Source organism: Malania oleifera, chromosome 12, assembly GCF_029873635.1.
Source record: "Malania oleifera isolate guangnan ecotype guangnan chromosome 12, ASM2987363v1, whole genome shotgun sequence".
In the NCBI taxonomy this organism is placed as follows: Eukaryota; Viridiplantae; Streptophyta; class Magnoliopsida; order Santalales; family Ximeniaceae; genus Malania; species Malania oleifera.
Genome location: NC_080428.1, coordinates 40393748 through 40411279, shown reverse-complemented (window position 1 = coordinate 40411279; position 17532 = coordinate 40393748). Strand labels below are relative to the sequence as shown.

At 34.5% G+C, this 17532-nt stretch overlaps 2 protein-coding genes across 4 annotated transcripts in view; both read right to left on the bottom strand.

The window, feature by feature from the left end:
* Positions 1-3619: 3619 nt before the first annotated feature.
* On the bottom strand, positions 3620-6875 carry LOC131143891 (protein SRG1-like). The gene is made up of 4 exons (XM_058092250.1): positions 6639-6875; positions 5843-6090; positions 4802-5126; positions 3620-3889 (listed from the first exon to the last, which is right to left on the bottom strand). The coding sequence occupies exons 1-4, from the start codon at positions 6873-6875 to the stop codon at positions 3620-3622; spliced, it is 1080 nt and encodes a 359-aa protein (XP_057948233.1).
* Positions 6876-14193: 7318 nt separating this feature from the next.
* Positions 14194-17532, bottom strand: part of LOC131144972 (DNA-directed RNA polymerase 3B, chloroplastic-like) — a 73100-nt gene continuing 69761 nt past the window's right edge. For all 3 annotated transcript variants that reach the window (XM_058093973.1, XM_058093974.1, XM_058093975.1), the window contains 4 exons: positions 16854-16901; positions 16653-16767; positions 15646-15749; positions 14194-15083 (listed from right to left, as the gene is read on the bottom strand). In XM_058093973.1, coding sequence (XP_057949956.1) covers positions 14973-15083; positions 15646-15749; positions 16653-16767; positions 16854-16901 — 378 coding nt within the window. In that variant the 3' untranslated portion in view covers positions 14194-14972. The remainder of the gene's footprint in view (positions 15084-15645; positions 15750-16652; positions 16768-16853; positions 16902-17532) is intronic.

Genomic DNA, 17532 nt, shown 5'->3' with positions numbered 1-17532 from the left:
ATCTTGTTTAAAATAGTGTTGTATATGTATGGGTACTTTCAAGATCACCCTTTTAATCAAAACTAGGCTTTTCAATAATAAGCTCTTTGAGAAAATATATGTATATTTATATTCTCTTGAATCAAAATTCAATCTACCAAGTTAGATAAACTTTCTTAAGTAATGATCTCTTTAGAAAATTTTTTTTTGTACGAATAGGCACACTCAAGATCAATACTTTTCAATACTAGTCAAGAACAAGCAATGAATGAGATGTAAAGTTCACAAGACTAATAACTTGAAAGATCAAACCTCAATACTAGATTGAAGTACAGTAGAGTAAACAAGTTCCCTTTGAAAAACTGATTTGATTTGCCCAAGCTTGAAGATTTGAGATTGATGTATATGCAATCGAATAGCACTAAGAGTAGATAATCAACAATCTTGCAACAAGGTGTGTTCTTCTCTTTCTTGTGTGTCTAACTTTTTGGTTTTTTTTTTTTTTTTGTTCTAGGGTTTAGATATTCATAATATATAGTATATTACCCTTAGGATTGATCTCAGCCATTGGATCAATAAGATACCTCGCATGTCTTTTTAATAAAGAACTGATTTTTAGGCTTTCCCGCGAGTTCAGGCAACCGAACTCGACTTCAAGCTCCTGAAGTGGCAACTTCAGGCGCCTGAGGTTCCAAGGTCAGGCGACCGAGGTACCTCTTCCAGGTTCTGTCTTTCCCCTTTAATTCTTCAGGCTACCAAACTTAATCTTCAGGCTGCAGAAGAAATTCTTTAGGCGCCTGAGGATAACTTCAGGCTATCAAAGTCCCCTTTTTCACACATATTCATTTCCAGTTTAAAATTCTACTTTCGGTCGACCGGGAATGGCAATTTTCCCAATTAGCATGGTTCGGTCGACCTAGGATATTTGAACTTCATGATTCGGTCGACCAGACTGTTGATACATCTCCCGAGGACCCTCAGTCGACTAGAGCGTTGGAATACATTTTGGGCTCGATCGACCAGGTAGTCAAAAAGTTGACTCCTAGGAGGTTCGATCGACCAGGTGTATTTGAACTAAACTAATTCGGTCGACCGAGCTATGGTCAACTGGTTGACCTAGACCGGGTTCGGTCGATCGAGAGCTGAATGAACTGCATGTGCCAGTCGATCGAAAGTGCACAAAGTGTGCATTTCGGTCCAATTTTAATTCACAAACACCCTATTCAAGTGCCTAACATGTATGAGTGCAAAGGTGAGTGTCCTAGGGTATTTTCTAGATCCAATTTTAGTTCTGTTTGAGTTCTGAGCTTACCTATTAGACCATGCACGTGGGGTGTGTGATTATTACAAGTAAAATACCTTAATGTACTATTACAGACCAATTTCGAAAATGAAATAAATATATATTACAACATAATGGACTTTGGTCTTCAATCTTCACTTGCTTTATGTGCATCTTGATCTTGACAATTTTTGGTTCCTGCACAAAGCCTCAAACATCCATTAGATATTATGAATATTTGTCATAATCAAAATTGGGCTTGACCTATAAGGTCAACAGTTAACACTAACTACAATATAAACATTGATTGATAAATATCCAATCAAAAATTTTTCCATGTTTGAAGCAGATAAATAATATCCCAAAATAATAATTTCATCATGAAAGATATATAAAATCCAGCCCATAACATTTCAGCCCTTGTATGCATAAATATATTTATATATTAATCCAAGATAAGTGAGTCCATACTAAATTCAAACAATAAAGTACGCATAACAAAATATTCCTTGACTGGCGAAATATTGCCTAGTCGTTATAACACCATTTACTAAGGTGGCGTTGATGACGTGACAGTTGGGCCCCGTGATGATTGTTCTTAATTATAGCAGGTAAATTCCTAGGGAAGTGGGGGGTCACAACGGATTACTTAAGTCTCACTTTCCTAGACAAAATTTTCGTTAAATTCGCAATTAGCAGAATATATCACTACAAAAGTGATGACGATTTCGGAATCATGATATTACAATCCAATAAATCTAGCCAGTTTATTCTTCCATCAATATTTCATTAAATCTGAAAAACAACATGGGAATTTTTCGAAGTCAAACGAACAAACATCATGAATGCTAAACATTGCACAATTAACAAAATCAATTTCTTTATTAAAGGAAAACCATGATAGTTTTAACCAATGTTCTGATACAACATATAAGAAATTTTCTGTATTTCACTTGCTAAATTAGGATCTTTAACTATCATGATCATCACATAAATCAGCTTCATATAGAAAAAAAAAAAAAAGTTTCAACAAAACCATACTAGATTCGGCCATATCGTGAACTAGTCTTTGAAGAAGACTCGTAGGAATCATTTCTCTTACTTAACCCTCTTTCTATTTTATCCTTCACCAGATCATATTGGTAAACTAATGAGAGAAGGGATTGGTAGCAAGAGGACAATTTCCAACCATATATATATAACCATTTTCCCACTCCCCATAAAAGTAGACATTAATAGGAAGAAGCCCTTCCACTTCTCCATTAATTCTCATAGAATTTTAAAAGTCATAAGTCACCTTAATCCATTAATCCAAAATGCTCATTGCCCTTTCATTTCATGTGGGTTATATTTCAACACGTATCTCAACTGACGGGGGGGATCACAACACACACATGCTCAATATTTTCTTCTAATGACGTAAAATGTCCTGATGTGGTTAGAGTCCATAATGAAGGGAGAGTCTGATGAGATGATAAGGAGAGGGGTTGTAGTATCTGATAAGATAGACCGACTTCATAGGGTTCCTACGATGCTACGCAATGCCAAAGCTAATGCCAAATGCTACGCTCTCGTGCTAGTATCAATCGGTCCTTACCATCACGGCAAGGCAAAGCTCGAGGTTGGGGAGAAGCTGAAGTAGGAATTGGCAAGCAATCTAATCCCCGATAGGGAAGTGGTGGTTGCAGAAGTCGTCTATACCAAGGTAGAAGAAATGGTTCCGCATGCAAAGAATTGGTACGTGAGGGGCTGTACTAATAAGTTAGGTAAAAAAAATCAAGATATATTGGATAAATGTGTTGTTAATAATTAATGATCACTTGTTGCTTGAAAACCCATGAGCTTAGGTAACTACGAAATAAAAGATATTGCTGTTAGATAGACTCTCTTGTTAAAGAGCTCAAAATTTCTATGAAGAGCTTTCTTGAATTCTGTAAAGTTCTTTTTGCCAAATTTATCGAATGCAATATTTTTTTTTGTGGCTGAGTAACTATGATTAATCCCAGCATTCATATAATTAATCCTATTTTATATTTATGCGTGAAATAATAGATTAGAATCTTAATTGGGGGACACATAATGATTACATATACCTTTATTAACTGGTAAAATGTTTATAATTGATACCAAACAACAACCGAGGAGAAGGGTTTATTTATTTTACATGCAACTACCCAGTGCCTGCGAGCCCTGAAGTGGTATTTGGTAGTAGAAAATTAGGATTATTCAAGCTGCAATGTGATGGGACGAGTATAATAAATAAGGCATACTATACATACATATTATACATACATAAAGAAGGTATAAAGGATATTAGTGCCAATACATAAAACCATAACATACAACCAACGGCACACTTCAGCCTATGTATTTTCCTCCCTTTCTAATAATCCTCATGTGCTCTATGTTTGTCTTTCGATCTAGCTGACGAGAGAAAAACTTCTTCAGGTAATTTCGCATCACTATGCTCTCAAATAAAGGTGGGTTTTGTGAGTTTATGAGACTTCTTGCAGGGCCAACTTCAGCTTGGAGCTTGGGGCTGAAAAACATAGCAAGGGAGAATCTCTCTTGCGTTGAATTCACTGTGGCTCGGTGCTCAACACTTTTGTATACTCCATTGCTCCAAATCTGTAAAATCACAACTTTTGTTAGGAACTAGAGAAGTAGAAAACAAATAAATTGAGAAAAAGGATTTTAATAATATATATTTTCAAAAAAAACAAAAAAAAAAAAAAATGATGTTGTGCATCTTAAATGCTAATTAATATATGAATATAGGGCACAAAAGACTTCAAATAAAAAATATAGGGCCTAGCCCCAATGTTGTGGGTAGGCTCTTTTTTTATGGAGCATTACCATAAAATTATGGATTAGTAATACGTAATATGTAATTTTTATATTAGAAGTAAATCAAGTTTAAATTTGCAAAATCACAAAGTAAGAAGAAAAAAACAAAAACAAAACAAGAGGGAGGGAGAAAGAAAGAAGGGTTTTAGTATAAATAGTACCAAGAAAAATATTTGATGTTCTATTAGACGGGTGCCACTATTAATATTTTAAAATTTTGATTTTGTGTTCTTTATCAAACTAATTTCGATTTTGAATTCTTAATCTTTATAATAGATCAAATATTCTGTTTTTTTTTTTTTCAAAATAATTTCATAAAAAAATTTTAATTTTGAATTACTAAAATATTTTTGTGACTCTCCAATCATCTCTTTATAAAAAGGAAATTTGGGTTGATATGTGCCGTACACCTTAAAATGAAAAGTCATATTGTATGTTAAAGGATGTGTGGTGATGGTTGGAAGAGTAGTGTTTGTGAAGTTTTAAAATATTTTTAATTAGGCCAGATGAATTTGAAACTTTATATATACATACACACACAAACACAAACACACACACACATAAATATAAATATATATATATATATATATATATATATATATTATTTCACTATAAAATGATTATGTTTGAACATGATGTTTGACTAACAAGTTGGAAACTGATAGATAGTTTTTTTAAACTACAGCTACAAACCTCAAGAATGTCTCCAATGTTAACAACGAAGGCATTTGGGTGGAAGTTGACTGGACGCCAAATGCCATCTTTTTTGATTTGGAGACCTTGAACTCCGTTAACTTGCAAGAGGATGGTGAGGCCTGACCCATCCGTGTGGGACTTCAGACCCATCACTTTCTCTGGCTGTGGGCATGGAGGATAGTGTGTCATCCTCAGCGACTGCATCCCATCCTCAAACGTCTCCTCCACCTCTCCCAACTCCACCTCTAGCCCTCTTGCCATCTGCCCCATCAGTGTCATCGCAACTCTCTGCAACTCTGAGAAATAACTCTCCAACGTATCCCTGCATGCACTCAACAAAAACAACACGAACACATTGCACATCATAGATATATATATATATATATATATATATATATATATATATACATATTGATATAATATGTATGAGTAATAGAGGTGTTAATGTGAGTCTAAGAATACTTGCAAGCTATTCAAATAATTGGACTCATCTCCTAACCCGACTCAACTCAATTTTACTCGAGTTTGAGTTGAATTTGAACTATTCAAGTATTTTAACCATTTAAGTTCAAGTTTGGTAATAGTAATCGAGTTAAATTTTAAGTATAATGGCGATTTTTAATTTCATTAGTTTTATATTAAATAAGTCATATATGTTATAATTTATTTGAAATTATATGTTCATCATATATAGATTTATACATGTATTTGATATTTATTTATAATTGAGTTGAACTCAAATTTTAAGAATTTGTAGTTGACTTGATTTCGAGTTTAAGAATTTTGAGCCCGATGAACTTGAGTAGAGTTTTGAGGTTAATATTTTTTAGTCGAATCAAGTTCTTGTCCTGACTTGGCTCAACTCGAATACACCCATGATTTCGAGTTTAAGAATTTTGAGCCCGATGAACTTGAGTAGAGTTTTGAGGGTAATATTTTTGAGTCGAATCAAGTTCTTGTCCTGACTTGGCTCAACTCGAATACACCCATATGTTTGTGTGAGAGAGAGGGAGAGGGAGAGGAAGAGGGAGAGGTGACCTTAGCGATGGAGGGAACCCTGGCAAGAGATGTGGCTTCCTTTCATGAACAGGATTGACGAGCATGTAGAACCTGTCTCCCCAGTCAAGCTTTAGGTCTTTAGATAGAGCTAAGGTCTGCCCATACCCTTCACTATCACCTGGCCTTCGCTTATACTTCATTTTCTCTTCTAAAGGTAGCTTGAAAAATTTTTCAATTTCAGACTTCACATTCTTGATCAGTGAAGCTCTAACTCCATGGTTCACCAGCTGTTTGTTCATCAAGACCAACGGACCACTATAAGCTTAACTAAATAGATAGCGATATATCGTACTCCTCTTTACATAAATAATATTTAAAACAAAACTTTTTACTATGATTAAAGTTGGGCAAAAAAAATCAAATACTATTCAAACCTAAATAAAAATTTTATTCGTTAATTTTCTATATATTTTATTTTATTTCTCACTTTCTTGGATGATTAAATATACAAAAAAAAAAAAGTTAATTTCTTTATATTTTCTTCACCTTTCTCCTATATTTTTAAAATTCCAGATGGACCATAAAGATAAAAAATTTGCTACCTAGTAATATATACACACACACACACATTAAGTAATTAATGAAATGGAATTAAACAAAATAAAATAAAAAATTTTCATTACGTTCTATTCCCTTTTGATTTTATTTTGCAAACCAAACGGGACATTAGAATAAATTAAAATTTTAATTACTGCAAAAACCTCGGAACTAATAAAGAAGAAGAAGAAGAAGAAGAAGAAGAAGAAGAAGAAGAAGAAGAAGAAGAAATACAAACCTGGAAGAAACCCCATTCTTTGCAAGCTGTGTGCAACTTGTGGAGTTCCAAATCCGCGGTTTCCCCACCAAGCAAGCGTTTCATGTCAACGGTGGGGAGGGGTGGCAACGAAAATGCCTCCGCGGGCACTGGGGATTCTTTCTCTTCGCAAACGTAGCATTCTGGGACTTCAAAATTAGCGGGTTCTTTTAGGAACTCCTGAAGGCTCAGAGCTGGGACTGCCTGTGATGGTGTCATTGCTAGCTAGCCACCTCTTCTTGAAGCCTTAATTTAATTATATCCATGCATATACATCCCAAGGTGGGTATTTATAGGAATTCCAAATTTAAAATAAAACCTTTGAAATGTGGATGTAAAATACTATAGAGAAAAGTTTCAATTTTTTATTCATTTAGCGAAAGACCCATCGGGTAATTGAGACTTGGCTTTTAATTGCTTCCTCATGGCACGTCCACCTCCTTTTCCTTTTTCTCTTTCTTTTTTTTTTTTTGCTTCTTTCTTTGTTTTGTTTGGCAATTTATTCTTGCTTTGTTTTATTAGTATATGGCTGTGAAGATTTTTAATTTTTCATTATTTTAAGGTGGCTTCCATTTTAGAAAGAAGAAACAATTTAGGTCAACTATATATATTTTTATTACAATCTTAATTTCACATGTGAGGAACAGATGTTTCTTTTTTACTTATTAAATATAGGTATTGCAACTTCTTTTAATGAGGCATCCCTTCGAGACTCTCAAGATGCTCTCCAATTAATTATATTTGACAAGTTAACAAATTTTCTATCATTTCCAAATAATAATAATAATAATAATTATTGACTTTTTGAGTCTGATTTCTGTTTTAATGTTAATAAGCACAAGTATCTTATGTGTGTGCCTAGTACTTTGAACAGGTTCATATTTTGGTATGCACACACAAAAAAGGAAAATGGAAGTCATAAATGACATAAAGACTATACACTCAAGCGTTTTCTATGAAGTCTTAAAGAGTAAAGACGAAGACATTTATTTTTCTATTGTATCTGCATTTTAGTTTTTATCACTTGGTCTGTAATAGTGCATGCATCTGCATTATATGTTTGAACGCTCAGACGACCATAAGTTGACCATAGGACTCCTAACATTTCATCAAAAACCTTTTTCTAAAAAAAACTAAAATCATACAAAGTTTTTGGAATGAGTTTAGGATCAAAGTAGGGCTTACAAAGACTTTGGTCGACCAACGTTGGATTTTTTGGGCAAAATATTAATTGTTAGTGCCCTCGATTGACCGACCTATTCGAGCTTTAATCAGCTCAGTCTACCAAATATGCCCGGAGTCAAATAATATGTTGACCAATGCTCGGTCGACCAACCTCTTGGTGTGTTAAATGCCTTGGTCGGCCAAACAATGAGAAAGTCAACAGTTTGACTTGCCTTGGTTGACCGACCTGTTTTGAGCTAACCTTCCTCGGTAGACCGAATTATAAAAATCTACTCTTTCAACTACTTGATCGACTGAACTCACAATTCAAAAACATCATGGTCGACCGAACTTCATGAATGGTCAACCGGCGTCTTGCCATTGATGATCAAACTCACAAAGGGTTTAGAAACTCGATCAAACTTGTAGTTCAAAATAGCCTTGGTCAACCGAATTTATAAAAGTGGTCGACCGAACCTCTCGGTTTGGTCAATTTTTTATTGCATTTAACTGAGGTTAATTTAATTAAACATCATTAATTTTTTTCTAAAATGACTTCCGTGTCCCCAACGGTCATATTTTTCAGAAATTATATAAATACCCCTTCATTTGCATAGATTAGTAACTTTGATTAGCCATAATTTTTTCTCAACTTTATTTTGACTTTTCCTAATCAAAGTTCCCCCAAACCTATTGTTATTGAAAAAACATTTTCTTTGGGGCAAATTTTTTCATACTCTCCAAACTCTCTTTGATTCCTTCTTTGAAAACATTTCTGAAGAGAGTATTTTTATTGGGCATTTATTTTTAGAGTGTGTTTATTGCAAAAACCTTTTCATGCACAAATCCTAGCTTATCCAAATATCTCTTATTACGAATCTTTGTTGGAGAAAACTTTTATTACATTTTCATCTTTGAAGTTTTTATTGCATATTTAGTTCACATCAAAGATCATATATGTATTGTTTTTGAAAAAATATTTTTAAAGCAAAACCCTAAGATTTCCTACAGTTTTTATTGAAATATATTTTAGGAGAAAACTTTTATTAGGGGCCAAATCTTTGAAACATTTATCATATATATTATTCCCAAAGATTACAAAATCATTTTTAGAAAATCACCCTTACTCTAATGAGATTATATCATATCATAAGAGAGGGCATGTATTTGAGCTTTTAATGTGTACATCCATGTTTGTATTTATAAGTGTTTTAATATGTACAAAAATAATTTTTAATGTATCGGTTGGATTCAGCTCGAAATTGAACTGGGAAGTCTCAACCCCGTAAGTGAGATCAGTTCAGTTAGCCCGAAAATTGAACTGGGGTGTCTCCACCCCATAATGGAGACCAGTAAGGCTCGGCCTCAAAATTGAGTTGGGGTTTACCTTACCCCATAAGGAGAGGTTGTAGCGGCTTCTACTCCACCCGTTTAAGTGAGTAAGGATAGTGGAATCTTTGGGGGTATGCCTAAGACGGGGATGTAGGCTGGTTTGGCCGAACCTCGATAACAAATATCGTGTTTCTCTCTTTCTATCTCATTTACTTTCTGCACTTTAATCTCTATGTGTATGCTTGTTTATTAACTGTTATAATTATTTGCATGTACACATTTGAGTTAAATGAGATATGTCGCACATGTATGTTTGAATGTATAGCTTCATCATTTTTCATACACGCTATTATACTTAATGAGATATGAACTGTGGTGAATCGGTGTAAATGTTTAAATTAACCGAAAAAGTTTTTAAAACCCAATTCACCCCCCTCTTAGGATCACACCATTTCCAACAATAATAATAAGCCAATATAATTATGACCAATTTCTATCGAACAATAAATAAACTAACAAAGGTTTGAATGATTAACCCAAACTTTAAACAAAAACTACAAATTATCTTAAATAATTGATAAGATTTTTTACTAATTTAAACAGCACTCAATGTGAATGAGAAAAGAGCTATTCAATCGAGTGCAGGACAATCAACCTTAAAATTCAAAGAAAAACGAAAAAAAGTATTCCATTAATGCAATCTTAAGGCACCTATTTCCTGATTTTTTGTAATAATGAATGTGCAAAATGATGGGTTTTGACATAGTGTTATACACACACACACACACATATATATATATATATATATATATATATATAGATATAGATATAGAAAATTCTATCACATGTGCTACAAAAAAAACACATGTTTATATCAAGACAAGCAAAGATGAGACTATTTCCTAATCTTTTTCTAATAATGAATGTGCTAAATGATAGGTTTCGACTTAGTGCTATATATATATAGAAAATTCTATCACATGTGCTACATAAAAAGCACATTTTTATCAAGACAAGTGAAGATGTGACTATTTCCTGATCTTTTTGTAATAATGAACGTGCTAAATGATGGGTTTTGACTTAGTGCTATGTATATATAGAGAAAATTCTATCACATGTGCTAGAGAAAAGCACGTTTTTATCAAGACAAGCAAAGATGTGGCTGGCCAGCCATAAGATATATTTGAAGTCGCTTCAGTAGTAAGTAATTCTTGCCAACTGTGTGTGGCTTGGATGGTACCTTATGTTGACTTTTTGAGTCCTATCCCGTTTTGATAATGACAAATCACAATATCAATCATTTTTACAGAGGGGTTAGTCAACTGGTTGTAAAACCCAGTCGATTGGATATAACAAAATGGCCAAAATGTACCTGATACCATCATATCATACACGATAAGCAGCGGAATAATGAAACAATCTCAACATACTATTACCAGAGTCTAAATCAACATATATACCAAGGTTATTTCCATACTCATATTACATCTCAATCTAATAAGTCCATAAACTCGGTCCACACGACCATAAATACAAGCCCAAAGGCATACTACAATAACTACTCATGTCTGAGTTCTTGAAGACACATAAAATAACTACACTAGTCTCCACCCCCTGGATCCCTCAAAACTCGATCTCTGGGATTCCCTGAAAAGATATGTTGTACAATGGGGTGAGACATCTCTTACTAAGGAAGATTAAATTAATGGCAGTGTGTGGCAGCATGCTTTTCAGTGTATACTAGAAACATACCTCTCTCTTTTACTAAACATAGTATGCATACTCATTTCTCATTTCCCAAAATATAAATCAGTACTGGAAAGCATTTACATCATTACATAAATATACAGATATGCATGAAAGATACACCCTGGAACTACTCATTAGGTATAAACCACCATAGTCAGGGTTATGCGGCCCAAAGGCTGGAAAAAAACTCGAGGGATCAACCTATGCCAAGTCAACTCCCTACTATATATGTCAGTAGGCTTCCGCAAGCTCGCTTACAGGTCTGATTGCGTCTAGGTCAATTGGCTAGGACCACACGCTCGTAGATGTGAATGCACGCGATTCAATGGTGAAACTCTCTCTAGCAATGGTATCGCACTCACAACACTAGGTTCACAAGTTTTCTAAAGCATATCGTGCAATTTAAGTAAATAAATTGTACTTTAAAATTCATTTCAAAAAACCTGGCCACTTGTCATTTAACATCACTTGGGCCTCTATCCTCTCATAAAGTACAAATCTCAGGCCTTGGCCCCTATGTTACAACTCAGCCGTTTAATACAAACTCTAGCCTCAAAATAAAATCTGTTATTTATAAAACCCGACCTCAGTCATTTAATACAAACTCGACCTCAGCTCTCTCATAAATTCCTACATTTCTCAAAACAATTCCAATATTTTCGCAAACAGTTCAGTATCATGCAAACATATCCATATGCCACACAATTTTCCATATTTAAAACATAGCCCATAGACAACCACGAAAAACATTGAATAAATGGTTTGTAAGATCAAACCGAACTTTCCACCGTTCATTTTTATAAAAAAAATATATCATACCATATATCCTAGGTTCGAAAACAAGCATTTCGAATGGTTGGTTTTCAAAAGAATAATTGAAAACATAAATACTCATTTCCATAACTAGCTCCATCGGATCAAAAACGATAAATCATTGCACTAAACATTATCCCTTTACCTGATTTCGAAACAGAAACCGAAACAGTCGAAAACCAAATCCTGACCTTTAGCACCAAACTGAAAATCTAATCCATTAGAACTGTAGATCCTAGCTACTTGATCCTCGCAGTATCTTTCGATCGTTGAAACATGCGACGAATGGCGAAGAATTGTAGAGAAAAAGAGAGTGAACTCGTCGGTTCTAGAGAGAGAAAGAGAGAGAATTTTGGGTTTCTTAACCCTTGAGCAATGAAAAATGATATTTATAGGCCTTATGACCCGGTTAAACTCGTCGACGAATTGGTCCCTCATCGACGAGCCATAGAAGGCTATTCGTCACCGAGTCTCCTCCCTCGTCGACAAACCCTAAGCCTGATATTTTTCATGTTGATTGGGATCTCTTTGTCGATGAGACTCTAAATTTCGATGACAAAGCACTGAAGGGCATTCTTCGACGAGAGCATTGGCTTCTTCGACGAAGCCTACAAAAATCCCCTTTTATACTTTTCTTATTAACAAGTTCGAGTCTCTACATGTACTATTTAATGGTGATCTCTTTTTAAATAAAAGGAACCAACAAAAAGCATTATCACCACATTAGTCTCCTTAAGAATTCCATTCCAAGCATTACTTGGAAATCAGTCCATTGAAATGATTATGAAATCCCCATATCGTATCAACTAACCATACTTCACAATCACTTTTTTGGCTACTCCTAAATTAGGCTAAGTTATAGAGATAACCACTTTCATGTGTCTTAATTTTTTCTTAAGTTTAAGTTCAGTGTCTATGCTTTTGCCTTTGAGACAAAGTTATTGCTGCTCTTCCCATTGATTAGTAGGTCCACAACAAAGCTTAGGCAACTTTAGATATTTTTTGTTTGCCCATCCAACATATTAAGTAACATCACTGCACCCATCTTCAAGATTTTATCCTCATCCTATCTTTATGTCCCCTCCGCAATGAAAGCTTACAAGGCATTAAGTGATGACTTGCGAAGCAATCAACAACTTTGTGAGAGTATCAACATAAGAATCATGTCAACTTACCTTTACATTAGATGTACGACAGACACTGTGAAACTTCCTCTAAAATTGATGCCTTAGTGTTGGGCCCCCCACTTTTGTGTTTACCCCTCTTGAAAGACTTTTCACTATTTCTATCTAAAATGCCACACTCTTTGGACATGGTAGAACTTTCACCAGCATAGTCAATTAAAATTTCCACAATAGCCATGCAATAGCTAGTCTTAAACCTTTAGATGAAATTCAACCCTGGCCACGGTTTCAATTCTTCCTAGCATAAAACAACTTATTTTTCTTTGACATGTTTGGAATATCCAATATCAAAGTAGAGAATTGTTTCACATACTCCCTTATAGTACCAGCGTGTGAAGATATCATCACTTCCACCAAACATTGTAAATATTTTTAGGAAAAAATTGGGTTTTGAGCTATCTCTTCAAGTCTACCCAAATATCAATTACACACCATTCATTCTGAATTTTTTCATACTTATACTACTACAGCTTACCATCTCCACTCAAGTACATGGTCAGCATGGACACCTTTGAGTTGGTCTTCACTCTAAAAGTATTGCTCCCCCTATCAAATAATTCCCCGACTCCTTAGCATCACAAGCACCCCATACACTCTAGTCCTAGAACCCATTGTTCTTCTATATTATACCACTAGAATTGAAATGCCCAATGACATGAATCATCAGTTTCATCTTGGTTGTAAAGTCACCCATCTAGTTTCATAGTGCTTCTATTCTAGTACAAGGAGTCCTCTATCAAATTCCACAGTAGGCCCCTACAGGTAAAAGGTCATTGTAATTTGCAGCTGAAATTTAGTCACGTATTAATTTGTGCCTATAATATAAGGTGAAATTTTAACAGTCACCTAATTATAAGCTCACCCTACACGATACAATTTAAAAATTAAATTTCACCAATCACCTTATTATAGACACAGACTGAAATTCAATTTTGAAAACAACAAATATGGATCTTCTTCCATGCAGATGGATATAGTAGCTAGCTTCTGTAAAGAAATTGAGCTTGTCCACATCCTTGATATTCCAGGTGGCCTCTACGAATCCTAAGTTTGCAATGACTGCTAAAACCTTGAAATAGAAAACAAAATCATCTTATTTCAATCGTTGCCACCGCCCCTATTGTAGGAGTAGATGGATAAATGGCAGCTTGCACCCGAGTCATAATGCATGATCCAGCTTATAAGTGCAATGCTATATTTCAAAACTTTTTACTAGTTTTAATCAAGCATAATATCCTAGAATAGGACTGTAGTACTATAAACTTGCATCAATATTATCCGTAAAGACTAGGAGCTGGACGAACTCATCATAGCTTAATTACGTTTGTCCATAAAAAAGAGCCTTGTGCCTGATAAAACATCTAGGCACTTGCATAAAACATTAGCTGCAAAAAATACATTAGCGTAGATTGTATCTTTCCTCTAACACCCTTTTTCTATATTCATACAACAAATATGGAGACATCAGAACCATGCACAGTTTTGTACAGTTAATCCCTAGTTTAATCATTATTCTGGACACACAACCAACAACTTGATTAATTCAAAAACAAGAACCTCTTTAGCAGCATGACGAAACAATTCAGACCAGAAAACCAATGCTCAGCTCCCCAAGAACAGAATCAGATGTTGCAAAAGCATGCACCATTTATGCTCTGCCTCGAGAAAGTTCAGCCACTGCACTTCAAATTTAAAGATTTCAGAGAGAACTCAATCGAAGTACAAGATGAGTTTCTTTGGTCATAACCTTCCAAGGAACCAGGCAGCTCCATCTTTCAAATGAAGACTGGCATGAGTTGACCTTAATCCCAACATAAAAACAGCTTCAGCATGTTCTTAGTATTGCATATTTGTAGGGGACATCTTAATCACAACATTAAAACAGCTTCAGCATCGTTTTCGGAATGGCGTATTTTCAGGGGTTGTCACAAGTGTTTAGTTTTTCCTAGTCCCTGCAACACTCAATGTTACCCAACTAAAGCATTATATATCCCACTTCAGTGGTCAATGCTTTCGAAGCTCACAATCACATTTGTGCAAATGGTATGTGCTAATGTTGATGGTGCCTGAAGGATCAATGGAAAAAGTATGGAGATTTAAGAACTTCTTGCACATTGAAGTTGCCTCTCTCTGGGAGGGAAGGAAATGTTAATGTTGGATATGATTTGTGGAAGCTTTCAAGCAACTGCAAAAAAATCAGAGAAAAAAAAAAATGAGAAGTCAAATGTATGTAAATAAAACAAAATTTCGAATTATTTGTAAACAGAGTTAAATTGTTGATTTACTTCACAATACAAGTGAAAATCACTCGTGCAATAAGTTAAAAATTGGACCATTTTGTACACTAACACTAACACTAACCCTTTTGGGAGAGGCCTTGGGCTTGGATTTGTGTGGATTTGGATAAAATATAATACAAAATTTTATTGAATTTTATCCAAGTTAACATATCCAAATCCAAAGCTCAAAATTCATGCTCCTAATGCAGCGTAAGTATACTTAAATAATTTATGCACTCTTCTTTTACTCTCTTTCCTCTTTTCTTGGTAGTACAAAAAGATGTGAAAAAATTCCAGGAAACCATTCTGGTGGCATTGACACATTGTTTCTTAAAGTTGCCTCCAAATACAACTATGGCATATAACAGAGAAACCAGAATGTGGAGCTCCATGAAAGCATAATGTGGAGGAAAACATTATGTGCTTTTGCATAATGCTTAGAGAGAATCTGGATCAGGATACACTTACATTTTCAAGTATTGGAACACTGTAAAGCTCTATGAATTTGTCACGAAGAATCAAATTCATCTTGTCCACATCACATGCATGTGTCCAGAAGGAGTCATGCACTCCTACAAATGAAGACATGAATATTTCAGATCCATACGCCAGATCTTTTCTAGAAAATTTATAGTTTCATAATCATTTCACAAAAAGTAGGGATTAAGAAATGCTAATTGCCAGCAGTCTTCTTATTTTACTTTTTAGAGTGAATTTGATACAATGTGGTACAGTATCAAGGCTTAATGGCACAGAAAGAATATTAATTAAAACAACGTTTCACTGAGATTTTATCATTTTACTGTAAACATAACAAATAATAGCATCTAGGATATTACTAAAGTTATGACACTCAAATATCATTGAGCCAATTCTATGATTTTGAAGAAAAATATACTAGAAATCGGAAAAACACATTTTGGCATTTTAAATCGAGTGACCAAATAATTACTTCTGTACATTTAAAAAAAAAAACATTGGTTGACCATTAACATGACCCTTGGACCTATATTTTGAACTTATCAACTTATCAAAAAGCTTGTAACCTCACCAAGAAAGGGCAAAAGAAATAGTTTGACAAAATTATGTGCACATTGACAAAAAAGAGAAGGAAAAAGAGGAAAGCAGAATGCCCACAAAGTAGCAACCAGAGAATATGTACCACCCAGAGCAAAGGCCCCTACAAACACAACCAATATGCGAAAATGAACTGTCTAAATAGAATTTCCACAACTAATTAAATTTAGTTTCACATGCGGGTAGAATTTCTTCAACTAATTATATTTAGTTTCACAAGGGGATATTCTTTAAGGGCAAGCCTTGACCTTGGGAAGGCTTATTACATTCAAAACCTAAGCATATACTCTTAAACTTATTTATGCATGTATGTTTTAAAAGGTATTACATGTTAATCAACTTGTTCTCGTCAGAAACTCATATAGAATAAACCTGCTCTAAGCTTTGGGAAAACAAACCTGCAAAACACAAACCGGCATCTCTGCAGGCAACGGCAGTCATCATCATGTGTGAACCATCAAGTGAGTGTACAAAATTAGGTGAGAATGCACTTCTCTGTTTTCTAACATCAACCTGGTTTCAGATAACAGGGGAAGTTATTGGAAACAGCATAAATTTTAAAAATGAAAGCCATAAAATAGACAAAAACATAATCTTACAAAATTACTCTCTCGCTGCAGTGCCAAAATTTGAAGCGATGTTCTTATCTGCAGCCAAAAGCAGAGTTCAGCTACTACGTGCTGACTAGAGTATTGAAGGAACATATGAGGCATGCATCAGTTTGATGCAAATACAGTGCTGCAACATTGAGAGCAATTTCCTTATCGACACATTGTATAAAGAAATCAATTCCCTTTGCTAAAAGAAAGCTTCCCGTTATTTCATTTTTGCATTATTCTACAAATTAGAAGTCTGTCCAAGAGAGTTTTTTTTTTATAGAAAAACAAAGTATCTTAAGATGAAGAGAAAAATAGTAAAAGTAGTAGGGTAAGTCATCCTCCTAAAGAATACAAAAAAATTATAAACAAAAAAAGGAAAGAAGAAGAAGTGAATGTAACAATAATAATAGTAATAACAAAAATAAAAGCTCAAAACAACAAAGGAAGGTCAATTCTGCTGATCTGAGAAGACAATTCCACTAAAACCAAAAATAAAATAAAAGAAATAGCCCACAAAGATGCAAGAAAATTATCCTATCCCAAAGCAAATCAATAGGCATAGACTGACAATTAAGACACAAGCATTCCTTTCCAATCAAATATTCCAAACCACCACATATACAGCACAAAACCACAATATGCCACGTCCTTATGCCTTCCAAAACCTCTAGATGAAATC

Coding starts and splice junctions, on each gene's coding strand:
- LOC131143891 (XM_058092250.1), bottom strand. CDS start 6,875: ATGACACCATCACAGGCAGTCCCAGCTCTGAGCCTTCAGGAGTTCCTA. Junction 6,091..6,638: donor AAGAATGGGGTTTCTTCCAG/GTTTGTATTTCT, acceptor ATGAACAAACAG/CTGGTGAACCATGGAGTTAG. Junction 5,127..5,842: donor GGGTTCCCTCCATCGCTAAG/GTCACCTCTCCC, acceptor GAGTGCATGCAG/GGATACGTTGGAGAGTTATT.